This window comes from Cetorhinus maximus, chromosome 10, assembly GCF_964194155.1.
Source record: "Cetorhinus maximus chromosome 10, sCetMax3.hap1.1, whole genome shotgun sequence".
NCBI lineage: Eukaryota > Metazoa > Chordata > Chondrichthyes > Lamniformes > Cetorhinidae > Cetorhinus > Cetorhinus maximus.
In genome coordinates this window covers 42,049,470-42,068,402 of record NC_135888.1, presented here as the reverse complement: position 1 = coordinate 42,068,402, position 18,933 = coordinate 42,049,470, and the positions used below count along the sequence as shown (strand labels likewise).

Here is an 18,933-nt window from a genome sequence, read left to right as displayed (position 1 = left end):
TAAGTAACTAAGCAGTGAATGTTCCAAGCAGTATATTTGGACACTTGGAAGATCTCATAAATAGGAGGTGGGCTTTTGAATGACTTCTTTGCAGTAATTTAAATTGATGGATCCTTAAATTTAATGAAACCATTAAAACCTAAGATTCTTTGCTTAATGATTTTTAGAAAATAAATGATGTAATGAATTAACTTTTACTAATGACAGGAAATCAGCGATAGCATTATCTGGCTGCCTGTACTGCAGAGGTCAGTTGTGCTTTGAACCCAGCTGAATTTATCACAAACTAACACTTTCAGGGGTGTGCGTGCTATGAAAGTGTGGGGATTGGCTGACTTCTTTGCAATTTTGTTCTAAAGTAACCCTTTGAATACCGGAGTCTTCACATATCTGCAACAATGACATAAGTTACTTTTGTGGGGGTGGAGAGGAGGCAATTCAAAATAAAATGAGAATCGGGAAACAGCTTATGGTGATAAAGATCCCTCTAATTCAACTTTGACTTTTAGTGTTTGAAACTTAACAAAAATTGTTAATACAGATGTTATATAATAGAAAGCAGATGTGATCTATAAAGTACATTCAGTACAGAATGAGCTGGATTAGCACCGGGATGTGGTAGGCCTTTTGCTAAGTTGATGGTGTGATGAAGGTTCCATCTTTGAACTTACAGTGTCTGGTACCACCTGTGATGCTCGGACAAGGTACCAGTGCAAGCAAACGGGCAATGTTTTCCCAGTTTCGTTTACATTACAGGAATCACAATTTCCTGACTGTTGAATCCGATCACAGACATTCATCCATAAAGCTGAGATTGAGGCAGTGGGCACAAGAGGACATATAGCACTCAGTGAAAATAGAACAACTCTCTTTAACTCTCTTCCTATTGCCATGACTCCCACCTGTGAATATTATACAGAATTAGGCAGGTGGGAGTATGTTTCACGGTACCAATATTTCTCTGAATTGAGAATATGCCAGTTGGTCTGATGGTTTCTTGTGGAAATGATTTGTCCTTGCCCAGATCTGCTCAGGAACCAGCATTTTAAATGTCAATTAGACTTGTTATGCAAACTTATAGTACTGGGCAACAAACAACTGCACAGACACTAAATGCAGAAACCCAGGATTTGCCATGTTGTTACATCAGATCACTTGTCTAATCATTGGTAAACAGCTCTAACTTTGCTTTTGTGTGTTATGGAAGTCCTTAACCCCATGATATTGTAATAGGCTGCAGACTGCATGTTATCCTGTTTATGGAAGTTATACATGAGTAACATGCTTCTCAAAGCACGTGAGAAGTTCCACAAAGCTGTCGAGATAACTTATAAGCGCAATCCTTGTTAATGCCTGCATGCTCCAAATCCATATATCCTTATGTAATCCTAAAAACAAGGTAACTTTAAAATAGAATGCAATTAACAATATTATAGGCTGTTGGTTCCCAGGCTGAGTTAAACAGTATTAAGCTTCTCTTACTCTGTGGCCCCTGATTAAGTATAACAGCATGTATTAAAATTTTCCACAGGCTAAGTTGCTTGAACAAGACAAGTCAGAGCTTGCCAAGTTTTGTTATATTTTTCTCGCTTTTTCTTTAATGTTATATTAATCTCTCCGAGTTTCTCAGTAATAACTAACTGAATAGATAAACATCCATATATGTGCAAGTTCTTTCTCCCAGTGAGGTGGGAAACCACCATCCCCCACCCCCAATCTCAAAACCTCAACCCCACCCCCCACTCCCACCCACTGGGTCTCATGGTCAAAGTCTCCCTTATTTTATTTCTGAAGAGCTAGACACTCTGCAAAAGGGGAGGCAGATGTGTAAAACTGGGTGAAGTGACATGGGACCCCATGCTAATTCATTACCCACCTCTACTGGTATTTTATCAGTGGCAGGGGAGGTGCAGAGTGGCTCATTAATTGAGTACAGGCTTCTTCCCACTACTGTTGGTTTTCTATCAGTGGCAGTGGTGCCCATTCCACGTGGCGAGCCTGTCAGGTAAACCCTGGTTGCAGGTTTGGGTGATTGGTCCCTCCTGTTTGAGCACCCTGTGCCCAACAGAGGGCCCCCCAGTGAAAAGACGGCCCTCGGTTGACTCCTCCCTGACCTCCCAATCATGGCTCCCCTCCCGACACCACCGGCAAGGCCGCCCCACTTACCTTCCTGCCTGGCTTCCCCCATGGCTTCTTGTCAGGGTCTAACTGCAGTCCCAACAGTGGCCATTGCTCCTGGTGGCACTGCTGGGACTGGACAGCTCTTGGAGGCGGGACATTCTCCCACATGGTTGTGGCTTCCCTGGACATTGGAGACAGGTTCACCCTGACTTTTCAGATGGTGCCCATTGAGTACAGGTGATTACCGAACAGCAATATATTCCACTGATCAACAATTAGCTCATGGATAAAAGATTGAAATATCTTCATGCAATAGAACTTTGTATTGAATTACACAGTTCTTTCTAGCGAAGTTTCCCATTTTTGTTAGTTATTGGACATAGACAACAGTCACTGAAATGTATTTATGCTTTATGTTGAAACATACAGCTGTATTTTAACTTCTCCACAATAAGCTAAATATCTAGTCGAGCACAATATTAAAAAATGAGTAAAGTCAATGTGCTAAGATGTTCAGGTTTGTGCAGAGCAGTTTAGAGATATCTCAGGGGCAAGGAGACTACAAGTACATCCATCCTGTCTATTCAATTATATTTGCTCCTTCCTACAAGTATCCGTTTATTTGAGTCAAAAAGGTCTTGCACTTACTGTCCGTCTGTCCATGACACCTGAAATGAGAACCTCTGAGGTGTCGTCTATTGGGCTTACATTATGTGCAAATTTTGTCTCAGTAGAGATTTCATCAGTCTACCTCCTGGAAGATAGGAGAAAATGGATATGGGAGATTGCAGTACCCAGTTCACACAGTGAGGTGTTGCATTGTTATGGAGACTGTCAAATTGAGGGTGTACTAACACTGCAGTAGTCATCATAGGAACAAGGTTAGGCCATTCAGCTCCTCAATCCTGTGCTTCCATTCAGTTAGATTTTGGCTGAACTGTGTCTCAACTCCATGTGCCTTGGTACCCTTGCCTGTCAAAAACCTTTTGATTGCAATGTTGAAAATTTCAATTGATCCAGCATGTGAAACCTCTAGGGAGAGAGAGTTCCAGATATCCATTACCACGTGTGTGGAAAAAGTGCTTCCTGACTTCACTCCAGAATGCCCTAGATCTAATTTTAAGATTATTCTTGATTCCTCCACTAGCAGAAGTAGTTTTTTTGTATTTACCCTTTGAATCCCTTTGTCATTTTAAACATGTCTGTTAGATCATCCCTGAACCTTTGAAGTTCAAGGGATTTCAAGGCAAGTTAATGCAACCTGTCCTCAAATTCACCATTTAAGCCCCGGGATCATTCTGTTAACAGAAGCTGCACAACGGTTTTCTTTTCTCCTTTTGTTTAAGGCCAGCACCTCCTCAACAGTTGGACTTTTCCTTGAGCAATATGCATGAAGATCCAGATTTCTGTGTTGCTGTGCAATGCAATGTAGAAATTTGACACATTTATGAACAGAAAGATCCAGATGTGAGCAATGTTGGGATGGTGTTGTTGGCTGAACGTGTTTGTTAAAGAAGTCTTTGTGGTCTTCTGAATGTTAACAGCAAGTCTTTATTAACTACTTGGAACTATATTCATATATACAGTGTAGGGTACAGGCAAAGAGCTATCTCCATGTCTAGGTCTTAACACAGCTCTGTTGAACACCACTGACTCTAGGTCTAGGTCATGTGCCTTCTTACATCACTGTGTGGGCGGTGTGTACTCAGTCCCACATTAACCCTGTATATGCCAGAACCTTATACTACAAGCAAAGCTGCAGAAGATCTCTTGTCATGAAAATTAGATTGAAAATTTGACAAAGGAGGAACCACATTTATGCAATTTAAATACTGATTTATTTTCAGTTTTCTTGTTGTTCAGGAATGTCAGCCTCAGACTTCCAGTAACTTGAATTCTTTTGATTTAGCAGGATTTACAGAGTGGGAACTCTATCCACCTGTACAGCTAACTATGCACTATTTAAGGAATTCTTCAGGAAATCTGGCTGCCATCAATTAAGAGTCAGTTGAATGCAGGGTAATGGTTAACTAGAATATATTGTATTAGAGAAAAACAGAAACCTATCTTATCAGAGCTTTTAATGTATATCCTAACTTCGTTAACCATCCATGACTGGTAGTAGCAATATTAATCGCAGCAATGTGGGGTATTCATTTTAACCATGAGAAACTGGTTATATGTCATGAACCTGTAAGAAGAATCTTTCTTATCCTGTGTGGTTGTGGAAAAGATAAGAGAAAGACTTTGATTTATGATAAAATACATTCCATACAGTAAAATATTTTTATAGAGGGGTAGTAACTGTTGTATTGTCGGAAATGGGAACATAGTTAAAGAGGTTGAGTCATTCTTTACTGGTCAGCGCTGCTATGGACTGGTTTTGCCAAGCCTGGTATGAGCTGCCATATTTTCTTCCACTCTGCCTTTTCTTTGCAGTTAGACCTTTTCTCAACCTGTTTGGTCAATGTCCAGATTCATATCTTGCAGTTCTATTGTATACAGAGTGACTTATAGGAGAACTTTGTGCTGTTTCAAAAAGTGAAGCATTCACATTCTCAATGATACTGCTTCAGCCGTTGAAAACTAGTGTAACAGTGCCATCTATAGGCAGTAACACAACAAACCATTCCTGTTTCAAACTTCACAAAAGAAAACAAACAACAAATATATATATGAAACTATACAGAGGAATATATATTTTAAAATAAAAACATGTCCCACTTATAATCTAACAGCTCTCCTTTAGCATTGTTCAGATTGAGTCAGAGAGTGTATGCACTGATTTACAACAATCGAATAAGTCAAATATAAACTTCATAAAAATAATGTCAATTGTCCTGTTGGAGCACTGGGAGATGAATCTGGATGTGATCTTGAATTTAATCATCACTGAGAGATGACGGTGGGCTGGTCTTGAGCTTTGATAGTGCTGAGAGATGGCCCAGGGGTTGGTTTTGAACTTTGGTAAGCTTTGCGAGGCGGCCGTGCGGTGATAGAGTTGAGCATTGGAAGCACTGTGGAATCGTTCTGGATTTTGTAAGCACTGGGTGATGGTCCATCACTTTCAGTTGAGATAATGCCCCTGGTGCTGACAGTGCTGGGGCAGAGTTGCTGAATATGGCAACATGGAATAGGTGAGCCATTTCAGTCCGACATTATTCTGGCAGGGAAACTTCAGCTCTTGTGAAAATGAGAACTTTTGAAATGTTATGGGGAAATGGCATCAGAAAGAATGTGTCAAAGTTGGCTGTCATGTTTTCTACTTTACAACAATAATTGCGTTTCTAAAGTACTCCATTGATTGCAAAGCATTTGAGACATCCTTGTGAAAGACGCTATATAAATGCAAATCTTTGTTTTGTTTGTAACTGAAATGCCTCAAATCACAACTGCTGAATTGAAAATATCACAGATTTGTAGCTCTTGTGTTGAGTTAGCACATAATTTAACTACACAACGTAGCTTCTGTAGTTTCAGAAGGTTTTGCAGTGGTGTTTTTAATCATTGTGCTACATTTGTCTTATAGGAATCACAGTGACAAACCATCCAATGAACAAGACCAGTGCCAGCTTGTCCCTCGATTACCTGTAAGAATAAGAGTTAACATTGTATTTAATATTTAATTCTACGCTGCAGATGTTCACCATCAGAGTTCCTTTATGTTGTTTTCCGTAATGTGCACTAACTGGTAGCATCCCTACCTCTGGGCCAGAAGCTCCAGGTTCAAGTTCCATTTCAGGACCTGGTGGCCAAGGAAGGTGCATTGATAACATGGCCAAACAGGTTGATGATCAGCCTGTAAATCCTCCCAAAGTGCCTGATGGCAAGTGGTAAGAGCAGGAGAGTTCCCTGGTCATCCATATTGCAGAAGGCAATGGCAAACCACTGCAGTACTTTGCTAAAAATAATCATGGGCCAATCCAGTAGAAGTCCATGGACCCTCTTAGGGCATGTTACCTGAAGGAGGAGGAGGAATGTGCACGTATTTGACTATATCACTCGCTCAAAAAAAAAATCTCCCTTGCTACATGGCCAGTCTAATAATGAGCCTTGCAAGGCACCCCAGTACCTGAATACATTGTGACTGAAAGGGCAATGGTGCACTGTGTTAGCACTGTGCTACAGAATTGTGGGTGACAGGTTTTCCTGCACCATCTTCCATGCAGTAAGTGCCTGTTGATAGTTGGCCACAAGAGGGAGCAGGTGCAGATAAACTATTTTACTGGTAGAAGTTATAACAATACTGAGCATGTCATTGCACATCACACGGGTGAATTATTACTGAATTATATGACGTTACAGTTTTTCCAACTCTGATGCATGGAGTTGGAGTGTCCACAAGGGCTTACCTAGACATTTGTGAGATTATCAAATTTCAATCAGCCTGTGACTGGATACACGGCCATGGATCCTAGCTTCAACATGTTTTCTACATATGTTCATTTCTTTCTACATAATTACTCTTGCTCCATGATAAGAGGAAAAATAAAGAATTTTATGCAATGATGGTACTGTTTTCATGTCCGTAGTTAGCAAAATCTTTTGGAAGTTAGGACAGTGGGTACCCAGGAGCATGTGAATATTTGTGTTGTATGTCAAGCTAGGAAAAAATTGAAAATACTTAACGCGTATTTGCGTCTGGCTCTTAACCCCTGACCTGTTATCATATGCAGTGTGTTGCATGAATAGATGGGAGACCTAAATATGAAAGCTAACCTCCCATCCACTTTGCAAAGTCACTGGAGGGCAATTCATGCCAGCCACATCCCCATCAATGGGAGACAGGGAGAATGAGAAAATTATCTTGATCGGTACTAAAGACGAAGCAATGTCCATTTTTTCCTGTGTAGCTTAAGCTCACGATGCAGCTTTGACTTCACACAAGGAGACATCCCTGGAATGGAACATAATAGAGTGCATAAAGAATCTAAATAGAAAAGTCCTCGTGGTTGGGTTTATTTTTCCCACTAGACTAGCTCAAAGCTGCATTGTTAATCATGATTAACATGTGGTGTAACCTCTTGTCGGTGGTTTGATTTCAAGAAAAGAATTGAGAATTTCTGAATTGTGTTCAGTCTGCAGGGCACAGATGTGGTCATTGCCATCTTCATCATTGTGGCCATGTCCTTCGTCCCTGCCAGCTTTGTGGTGTTCCTGGTGGCAGAGAAGTCGACCAAAGCAAAACACCTGCAGTTTGTGAGTGGATGTGACCCTGTGATCTACTGGCTGGCCAACTACGTCTGGGACATGGTGAGAATAAATTTTGTTCTTAAGAGGGGGTGGATTTCAGCAATTTCAACATTGATCTTAAGACATCACTTTTCACTATAAAAAGCATCAATGGCAGAAAACATGCAGTGAATGTTTCACAGTGTCATGGTTGCTCCAGAGCTGCACCACTGATTCCAGAACTGGAATCCCATTCTTCACTGGATTTACCAAATTTACCATTTCTATTGCAGCAGAGCTTCTGTTTTTTGACTCTTCTATAATTATACAGAAGTATCTTGAAGCTAATAGATTCTCTCCTGTGTGGGTGTGTACAACTGTTGCATGTGTTTATTTAGATGCTCCAACTCAGAAGGACAATAAAGAATCACTTTAAATATTTAAAAAATGTGCTCCATTGCCCATGTTCAATTTAGTCATGAGCCCTGGAATGCTGCAAATTATCTAAATCCGTTATAGTTGAAAGGTTAATGATGTAATGTGTTGTACTGTGCTGTGAAATTGCAGGTTACAGGTTTTTCCTCACTGCTTCTTCTGTCATATTCAGATTACCTGAGATATCACTTTTCCCTTCTAATATTGAAGGGTTATTTGGAAATTCAGTAAAACTGCATTAATATCCTTATGCGCTTTTACCACCTCCAGACTCAACAACTACGGTACTGACTTTGGTCTTGAAGACCCCAGCTTGTCCAAAACTCTTGCCATGTTTCAGTTCCATGCGAAGTTCTATTAGCCCATCAATCCTCTGTTGTTGATATGAAGTGGCTCTCTGTTCCCTAATGCCTCAAGTTCCACACCCTCATTTCCAAGCTACTGCTTTCTCTACTCCTTTTTAAAAAGTTTGTTCCTGTCCCATTTCCCAGCTTTGTCCTTGTCTTCATGCCCCCTCTCCACCCTACCATTGGTAGGAATGCCTTCCGCTGCCTGGGTCCTAATATCTGCAAACCCCTCACTAGATCTTTCCACCTCTCCGTCCTCTTTAAAAATATCTTCAAATCCAATTTGTTAACCAAGATTTTTGTTAGCTCTCCTAAATGCTGCTTCAGGTTCAGTGTAATTTTCTACATGCCCATCAGCTTTCGGCTATCCTTTGCATTGAAGTTATTATATAAAGGCAATTTACTGAGAATCAATCATTCTTTTTCTAATACCATTATTCTTCAAATAAACAAATAATTTTCTGCCTCATATTGATGTACTTGGATCAATTTGAACTTTGTGACTTCTTCAGTTGGTTAAGTGATTGGGATAGACATGATAATGCTACATTTCTACGCCCTCAACGAGCAGCACATACTTTGCTCCCTAACTAATAAAATATCTTGGAGGAAGTGAAAATGGTGGTTACAAATAGATCTGATCCACAGTGATTGATTTGCCATCACTTATACTTTAATCAATATTGTACCATAATTTAACTGAAATAACTCCCAAAAAAGACATTTTCAAAGTGCAGAATTTCACACAACACATTGTTTTATTTTTTAAACAACTGGCCTGAAATATGGATCCTAATTGTCTTAAAATCTACTAGTTCTCAGTGTTTTCTCTTTAGCAGGCAAGATGAACAGCTATTGATGTTTTGTTAGTGCTTGCTCATTCACCTTTTGTTTCCCCACCCTCTGTTTCTGTATCTCCAGCTGAATTATTTGGTACCAGCGACCTGCTGCATCATCATACTCTTTGTGTTTGATCTGCCAGCCTACACATCACCCACCAACTTCCCGGCAGTACTCTCACTCTTCTTGCTATATGGGTAAGTCAAGTGATACAGCTGTGAATTAAATACAGAAACTAAATGAACAATAAGTCGTTTATCTCAATGTAACCCATATTCAAATATGATCTTCATAATGTTACAAATTCTGGTATCATTTTTGATTTTGCTGCCAAAATTGTGTCAGCCCCATGTCCTCAGATAACAATCATGGTGTTACGGCTTGGATTTCGAATGGTCTCTTTTCTTTTCTAGTAGGAAAGCTCTAATCTGTGCAGGGGTAGAAGGTGCTGTGGTTGGTTCCCATTCTGTACTGAGTTGGTCAACCTCAGTAAATGGTAAGCTCCAGTTGGCCAGAGTTCCAATTCCTGTTCACTATGTGGTGTCCCCTGCTGGAAAAAGTGTGCCTGCATAGATGCCGGGCAAGACTACAATGCCCTTCCACCATGAAGTAGCCCACTGGCAATTGCCAGGGTCACTTTTAGAGGACATGCTCAAGAGCTGTTTGCTACATGTCACCATATCAAGATCCAGGAGAAATGGAGACTAACAAAGCAATAAGAAGACAACCCAACCATGTCACTTTAAGTGACTCTTCGAGCCATGACAGTTGTTATAGAATTCCCAAAAAAATGTTGCTGTCGTCCACCAGTCAAAGGGAGAATCTGGCATAGAAAGACCACTGTCATACTTTTAAACAGTATGGCCATGACTCTTATTCAAAGAGGCAGTACTTCCTCATCATTCCAAAAAAAAATCCTTTGACCTTAAAGGAATTAAAAGACTCATATCTATATAATTAGGGCCATATAATTTATCTTAGAAATAAATACTTAATATTCAGTGAATTTAGAGAGAGTTATAAGATGTTAAGTTTGATTGCTTGATTTTTTTAATTTGGCGCCTTTGGGTGCAGACCTGCAAATTTTGGGTCTCCCACGTGCAGCAAGGAGCCAATCAGCTGACACCCAATTATGGAATTGATTCTTCTGAATGCTAATAGGGAAATATCTGAGCTGGGAACCTTCAGCATCACAAAGTACATATTCATACATGGCCTTCAAGGCCAAGTAATGTAGACAGGACCAAATAGCCCTTCCCGTTTACTATTTGAGATCTCGTCAAATTCTTTTTTTAATTCTTGACTGGGGATAACATGTTGTAGGCTTGGTGCCTCACCATACTGCTCCGAGAAGGAATCTGTATTAGTTATATAAGTAGCAGATGGATGAGTTTTGCAGGAAATTTATCTACTGTATAATGTATTCTGTGTTATGAAATAACGAGCTACATCATAAGCAAATTTAACCTTATTAACGTAATGCAATTTCATTCTTTCAGTAATGAGGTGACCAGAACTGCACACAGTACTCAAGCTGTGACCTAACTAATTAGTTTTGTATAGTTCCAGCATAACCTCCCTGCTCTTTTTTTCTATCACTTGGCTAATAAATGAAAGGATTCTATTTGCCTTCTTAACCACCTCATCAACCTGTCCTGCTACCTTCAGGGCATTCACTCCAAGGTCCCTCACTTCCTCTACACCTCTCAGTATTGTCCTATTTATTGTGTAATCCTTTGCCTTGTTTAACCACCCCAAATGCATCATTTCACATTTCTCTGGATTGAATTCCATTTGCCCCCTTTTTGGCCCACCTGACCAGTCCTTTGATATCTTCCTACAGTCTACAGCAGTAGTGTAGTGGCACTAAGATTCATATAACACTGAAGAAGGCCATTTGGCCCATCAAGTTCCAGTCCAGCTCTTGAAGGGAATATTCAATTAGTTCCATTTCTCTACTCTTTCCTCATAATCCTACAAATTCTTCCTTTTCATGAATATATCCACTTCTCTTTAAAGGTTACCTTTGAACCTGCTTTGACTAAATTTTGAAGCAGTGCATTCATATGTACAATTTGCTGTGTATAAATTTTTTCTTCACTTCCACCCTGGATTTTTTGCCAATCATTTAAATCTGTCCTCAATGTAACTGACTGCCCCCCCCCCCCCCCCCCCCCCTCCCCCCCACACCAAAGGAGTTTCCCTCTCTGTGCAAGAGGAGGACCCTAGGACAGGCAGTCAGCAGCACCTAGTGGAGGGTGCAAAAGGAGGACCCTGGGACAGGCAGTCAGCAGCACCCAGAGGAGAGTGCGAAAGGACGACCTGGGGACAGGCAGTCAGCAACACCTAGAGGATCTAGTCTATCTAGAGGATCTAGCATCTAGTCTATACTCAAGTAGGAGTAAGGCATAAGATGTGTCTGGGGAGCTCATTCCCATGATTTGCACATCCTGTGCTATGTGGGAAATCCTGGTGGCCTGGATGACCATGTGTGCAGGAGGTGCCTCCAACTGGAGCAACACCAGCTCCGGGTTTTGGAGTTTGAGCGGCAGCTAGGGGCGCTATGATGCATTCACGAGGCTGATGGTTTGTGGATAGCACATTTCAGGACGTGGCCAGCACATTTCAGGACGTGGTCACCCCGCAGCTTAAGGAAGCGCAAGCAGAGAGGGAATGGGTGACTGCCAGACCGAAGAAAGGGACCAGGCAGATAGTAAGGAAATCCCCCGAGAACATCTCGCTTGCAAACCATTTCTCGGCCTTGGAAAATGGTGAGAATGACGGTTCCTCTGTGGTGGCCAAGGCCATTGCACTGTGGGTTGTCCACCTGCTCATGTGGGGGGAGGGAGAAGTGTGGAAGGGCAATAGTGGTAGGGGATTCGTTAGTGAGGGGAGCAGACAGGTGCTTCTGCGGCCATAGACGTGACTCCAGGATGGTATGTTGCCTCCTGGGTGCCAGGGTCAGGGATGTCATGGAATGGCTGCAGGGCATTCTGAAGGGGGAGGGTGAACAGCCAGAGGTCATGGTCCATGTTGGGATGAATGACATAGGAAGAAAGAGAAATGAGGTCCTGCAAGCAGACTTTAGGGAATTAGGTAGGAAATTGAAAAGCAGGACTTCAAAGGTACTAATTTCCGGATTACTCCTGGTGCCATGCAGTAGTGAGTATAGGAACAGAAGGATAGAGCAAATGAATGCTTGGCTGGAGAGATTGTGCAGGAGTGAGGGCTTTAGATTCCTGGGGCATTGAGACCGTTTCTGGGGGAGGTGGGACCTGTACAAGTTGGACAGGTTACATCTGAACAGGAACGGGACCAACATCCTCGTGGGGAGGTTTGCTAATGCTGTTGGGTTGAATTTAAACTAAATTGGCAGGGAGGTAGGACCCTGAAAAGTAGTTCAGAGGGGAGAGAAGCTGAGATGGAATTAGAAGTTAAAACGCTAGTAAGTGAGCCTGCAAGGCAGAGGAAACATAGGCTAGATAAGAAAGAAGTGAATTTAGCAAGGCTAATTGGAATATATTTTAATGCAAGGAGCTTGAGGAATAAGACAGACGAGCTGAGGGCACAGATAGGCACGTGGGAGTATGATACCATAGCTATGACCGAGATTCAGCTAAAAGAAGGGCAGGATTGGCAGCTCAATATTCCTGGTTATAGGGTATTCAGACAAGATAGAGAGGGGGATAGAAGGGAGAGGGGATGCAATATTGATCAAGGAATCAATTAAAGGAATGAGGGGGGATGATATTGGAAGGATCATCAAATGAGGCCATATGGGTAGAAGTAAAAAACACAAAAGGAGCAAACACACTGTTGGTTGTGTACTCTAGGCCCCCAAACAGTCAGGGAGAGATAGAGGATCTAATATGTAATCAAAGTTCAGAGAAGCGTAAGAATAATAAGGCAGTAATAGTAGGGGATTTTAACTACCCAAATATTAACTGGGATAGTTTTAGTGTGCAAGGTAGGGAGGGAGAAAAATTCTTAAGTTGCATCCAGGAGAACTTTTTTAGCCAGTACTAGAAAGCCCAACAAGGGAGGGGGGGGCAGTTCTGGACCTAATATTCAGAAATGAGCCTGGGCAGGTGGAAGGCGTATCAGTAGGGGAGCATTTTGGAGATACTGACCATAACTCAGTTAGATATAGGATAGTTATGGAAAAGGATAAGGTTGGGCTGGGAATAAAAGTTCTAAACTGGGGAAAGGCTAATTTTACTAAGATGAGATATGATATGGCCCAAGTGGACTGAGAGCAGCTACATGCAGATATAAATGTGTCAGAGCAGTGGGAGACATTCAAGGAGGAAATAGCAAGAGTACAAGGCAAATATGTTCCCAAAAAGACAAAGGGGATGGACCAAGTCTGGAGAACCCTGGATGTCAAGGGACATAAAGGTTAGGATTAAGAAAAAAAAGAGAAGCTTATGGCAGATACTGAGGGCTCAATATGGCAGAGTCCCTGAAGGAGTATAAAAAGTGCAGGGGGAACCTAAGAAGGAAATTAGGAAAGCTAAGAGAATGCATGAGAAAGCATTGGTGGGTAGAATAAAACAAAACCAAAAGGGTTTTTTAAAATATATAAAGAGCACGAGAATAACTAGAGAAAGAGTAGAGCCAATTAGGGACCATAGAGGTAATCTGTGTGTGGACCCGGAAGACGTGAATACAGTCCTCAATGAATACTTTGCGTCGGTCTGCACAATGTGAAAGGACGACTCAGGTATTGACATTAGGGTGAAGGACTGTAAAATATTAAAGGAAATTAACATAGAGAGAGAGGAGGTACTAGTGGGTTTAGTGGTCTTGAAAGTGGATAAATCCGCAGGCCTGGATGAGATGAATCCTAGGCTGTTGAGGGAGGCAAGGGAAGGGATATCAGGAGCCCTGGCAGTAATTTTCAAATCCTCTCTGGCCACAGGTGAGGCGCCAGAGGACTGCTAAGGTTGTCCCATTATTAAAAAAAGGAGGAAGTGATAGACCAGGAAATTACAGGCCAGTCAGTCTAACCTCGACGGTGGGGAAGTTACTAGAAAGAGTCCTGAGGGACAGAACGTTTCTGCACTTGGAGAGACATGGAGTAGTCAGGGATAGTCAGCATGGATTTGTTAAGGGAAGATCGTGTTTGACAAACTTGGCTGAATATTTTGAGGAGGTAACGAGGAGTGTTGATGACGGTAATGCATTTCATGGGGTCTGCATGGACTTTAGCAAGGCTATTGATAAGGTCCCTCATGGCAGACTGGTCAAGAAAGTAAGAGCCCGTGGGATCCAAGGCAAAGTGGCATGTTGGATCCAAAATTGGCTGAGAGGCAGAAAGCCGAGCGTGATGGTAAAGAGATCTTTCTGTGATTGGAAGTCTGTTTCCAGTGGGGCTTTGCAGGGCTCAGTGCTGGGGCTGTTGCTGTTTGTGGTGTTCATAAATGATTTGGATTTAAATGTAGGGGATATGATCAGGAAGTTTGCAGGTGACACGAAAATTGGTAGGGTGATAAATAGTGAGGAGGAGAGCCGTAAACTGCAGGAGGATATCAATGGACTGGTCAGGTGGGCAGAGCACTGGCGCATGGCATTCAACCCAGAAAAGTGTGAGGTAATGCACTTGGGGAGGGCTAATAAGGGAAGGGATTACAATATGAATGGTAGGATCCTGGAAAGTACGGAAGATCAGAAGGACGTTGGTATGCACATCCACAGATCCCTGAAGATAGCAGTGCAGGTAGATAAGGTGGTTAAGGAGGCATATGAGATACTCACATTTATTAGCCGAGGCATAGAATACAAGAGCAGGGAGGTTATGCTGGAACTGTATAAAACGCTGGTTAGGCCACAGCTGGAGTACTGCATGCAGTTCTGGCCACCACATTATAGGAAGGATGTGATTGCACTGGAGAGGATGCAGAGGAGATTTACCAGGATGCTACCTGGACTGGAGGGTCTGAACTATGAGGAAAGATTGGATAGGTTGGGGTTGTTTTCCTTGGAGCAGCGAAGGTTGAGAGGGGACCTGATAGAGGTGTGTAAGATTATGAAGGGCATAGATAGGGTGGATAGAAAGGCACTTTTTCTGTTAGTAGAGGGGTCAATAACCAGGGGGCATAGATTTAAGGTAAGAGGTAGAAGGCTAAGAGGGGAGTTGAGGAGAAATCTTTTCACCCAGAGGGTGGTGGGAGTCTGGAATTCACTGCCTGAAAGGGTGGTTGAGTCTGAAACTCGGATAACATTTAAGAAGTATTTAGATATTCACTTGAATTGCCATAGCCTCCAGGGCTATGGGCCAAGTGCTGGAAAATGGGATTAGTGTAGTCAGATCTTTGATGACCAGCACTGACACGATGGGCTGAATGGCCTCCTCCTGTGTTGTAAACATCTATGATTCTATGAGTCAAACACTCTTGGGTGTATTTTTAAAGATTTCCTACATGAAAACACCAAACAGAAGAAATTTTCATAAACTAACTTACAGCAGCATTGGATATTGAGATCAGATGGTTCCAACGACTCTCATCATTGTTGGCAGGAGAAATTCTTGCAAGGAAATGTAATCAATTTTCCAAAAATAACCTTTAAAATTCCTTTCAATTTCATTTTGATTTGATGGTTATCACCAAAGGTAAATGCAGTTTAAACCATTTTATTTGTGAAATGGAGCGAGTAATTAGAGCACAAACATGTTCTGGGTGTGGTGTTTTGACTTTCAAAGAAATAAAACAAACCCTTCCCTGGCAAACAGAAAACTGGTTCAATGGAAAGGAGTATGAACTAAAAAAAAACGATGTATGTGATTGGTTCCCTATCCGGAGTTACTATCAATGTGTCAGTAATTACATTGTCAAGGTCCAATAACAATCATCTTGTTGATTGGAAATTACATTGTTAAGACAACTGCATTGTTAAAACAGGTGATGAGCATTGGTTCACCTATATAAGTGAGTGCAGTGTAACAAGCCGGTGTGGAAGGGACTGGGTGAGTCTGTTACGCTGCAGGGCTGTCCTGAGAATAAACCAGCTTGAGGTAAAAGACTAGCCTGGACTCATTCTTTCATGACAAGCACTTATTGTGAATAATAGCTACTGAATGCTAAAAATAAATATGACCATAGTTCAGTAAAAGCAGTGCAGTTGTCCACAGTGGTGTTGTGTGAAGCATCCAGCACGTGAGGCACAAGTGTTGGATTGAACCTTAACTCAGTTTTCTTGAAGGGAGTATTTGGAGCCAGTTCAGGTGCATCCTTAATTAAAGGACGGGCGCCAATAGATCTAAATTGGATACAGTCAAAATAATACACAGAAAGGTGAGCATATTTTTATAGTATGCTTCATACCAACAACAGATTTAGTGATTACTATATCCTGCTGTATTACAGCAAGGGCACAATTACTGTGCCAGCTTCCTTTCACTTTGACTCCCTTGACTCAAAAGCTGGAATCAGACTTTGATTGAACATGAAACTCCATAATCATTGGAGCTCCGTATCTCAGGGAGAGGAAACATACTGATGGAGCTATCCCTTTCATGACTCTATAGATTGTATGCTATTGATGGTTATGAAACCTCATTGGCAGATGCAGCAAAGGCCATGATCCATGTCACTTTGTGTGGAATAGGAAGAGAAAGGAGGATGTGAATCCTAAAAATGGCAGTTGTTAGGTCTTAGCTTTTTTTGTATATTTGTTCATTCGTGGAATGTGGGCATCGCTGGCTAGGCCAGCATTTATTGCCCATCCCTAACTGACCTTGAGAAGGTGGTGGTGAGCTGCCTTCTTGAACCACTGCAGTGCATGTGTTTCAGGAACACCCACAGTGCTGTTAGGGAGGGAGTTCCAGAATTTTGACTCCAGGACAGTGAAGGAACAGCGATTTATTTCCAAGTCAGGATGGTTTGTGGCTTGGAGGGGAACTTGCAGTTGGTAGAGGTCCCATGCATTTACTTCCCTTGTCCTTCTAGGTGGTAGAGAGCGCAGGTTTGGAAGGTGCTGTTGAAGGAACCTTGGTGAGTTGCTGCGTTGCATCTTGTAGACGGTATACACTGTTGCCATTGTGTATCAGAGGTGGGGGGAGTAAATGTTTAAGGTGGCGAATGGGATGGCAATCAAGCAGACCACTTTGTCCTGGTTGGTTTTCAGCTTCTTGAGTGTTATTGGAGCTGTACTCATCCAGGCAAGTGGGGCATATTCCATCACACTCCTGACTTGTGCCTAGTAGATGGTGGACAGGCTTTGGGGAGTCAGGAGGTGAATTACTCACCTCAGAATTCCCAGCCTCTGACCTCATGTAGCCACATTATTTACGTGGCTGGTCCAGTTGGGTTTCTGGTCAATGGTAACACCCCTGGATGTTGATGGTAAAGAATTCAGCAATGCTAATGTCAAGGGAAGATTCTCTCTCATTGGAGATGGTCATTGCTTGGCACTTGTGTGGTATAGGTGTTATTTGTCACTTATCAGCACAAACCTGAATGTCATCTAGGTCTTGTTGCATGTGGACCTGCTTCAGTATTTCAGGAGTCATGAATGGTGCAAACATCCCCACTTCTGACTCTATGATGGAGGGAAGGTCATTGACGAGGCAGCTGAAGATGGTTGGACCTGGGACGCTACCCTAAGGAATTCCTTCTGCGATGTTCTGGGACTGAGATGATTGACCTCCAGAAAGTACAACCATCTTTCTTTGTGCTTGAATCCAACCAGTGGAGATTTTTAGAGGGCATTTAAGAGTCAGATACATTGCTGTGAGTCTAGAGTCACATGTAGGCCAGACCAGGTAAGGACATTAGTGTAAATTAGGTAAAGGGCATTAGTGAACCCGATGGGTTTTTCCTGACAATTGGCAGTGGTTTTGTGGGCATCATCAGACTTTTCATTCCAGATTTTTATTGAATTCAAATTTCACCATCTGCCATGGTGGGATTTGAATCCAGGCCCCAAGCGCATTACCCTGGGTCTCTAGAATACTAGCCCAGTGATAATACCACTATGTCACCACCTCCCCTGTCAATTCACATTGACTTCAGTTTTGCTAGGGTTCCTTGATGCCACACTTGGTCAAATGCTGCCTTGATGTCAAGGGCAGTCACTCTCATCTCACCTCTTGAGTTCAGCTCTTTTGTCCATGTTTGGACCAAGGCTGTAATGAGATCAGGAGTTGAGTGGCCCTGGTGGAACCAAAATTGAGTGCCAGAGAACAGGTTGTTGCTGAGTAAATGCTGCTTGATAGAACTGTCAACGACTCCTTCCATCACTTTGCTGATGATAAAGAGTCAACTGATGAGGCAGTAATTGGCCTATTCTTCAGATTACCATTTTTTGCTGCTGCAATGCCTTTTTCTTGTGTCCCTCCTATCAAACATTATTAATATTAGAGCTAAGTAAGAATTCACATATCATGACAGAGACATAGAGTCTAAACACTAAATTGTGACAGAATCTCTCTTCCAAATCAGTGAACAATTTGTTTTTGTCTTAGCCCATGAACTCATCAGTATTTGCAAACACCAAAGAATAAACCTAATAAACCTACTGTATGTTTCATGTTAAGATGAGTGGAATTGTTGAAGGTTGAATAAATCATTAGCATGCAATTGTGTGATGGGTAAAAATAGTCATCCTTTGGATAATCTGAAGTAATGTTTAAGGATATAACCATTTTACAAAAACTTTTTAATTTAGTTTTTTTGTTGATTTGCACCAATAATTTCTTCTTTGCATCACTTTGGTAAGTGCTTAATATTTATGTGTAATTTTATATAATTTAATGAAAAGAACTCTCAGATGTGAGAGAAATTAGGAGTGTAATTAGCAGTTGCTGGTGTTAGATTGAAAGGGAGATGGGAGTAAATACAGCACTTTACCCTCAGAAAAAACACACATTTCTCGATTTTAAAGTGATTATCATTTCTTATCCTTCTATGTGCATGTTGTATGTGGTTTTTTCCTAATCATTTAATACCTGCCAGTGATCTCATCAAAAGTTTGCATTTAAAACCATGTGTTAGACCATTACCCATTGTCCTTGATT

General features: G+C 41.8%; 1 protein-coding gene across 7 annotated transcripts in view; it reads left to right on the top strand.

Annotated features, from left to right (window-relative positions):
• The window catches only part of abca2 (ATP-binding cassette, sub-family A (ABC1), member 2), a 576,571-nt gene that overhangs the window by 497,763 nt on the left and 59,875 nt on the right, over positions 1-18,933 (top strand). For all 7 annotated transcript variants that reach the window (XM_078550348.1, XM_078550347.1, XM_078550346.1 and 4 more), the window contains 3 exons: positions 5,651-5,711; positions 7,200-7,374; positions 8,997-9,112. In XM_078550348.1, the coding sequence (XP_078406474.1) occupies positions 5,651-5,711; positions 7,200-7,374; positions 8,997-9,112 (352 nt within the window). The remainder of the gene's footprint in view (positions 1-5,650; positions 5,712-7,199; positions 7,375-8,996; positions 9,113-18,933) is intronic.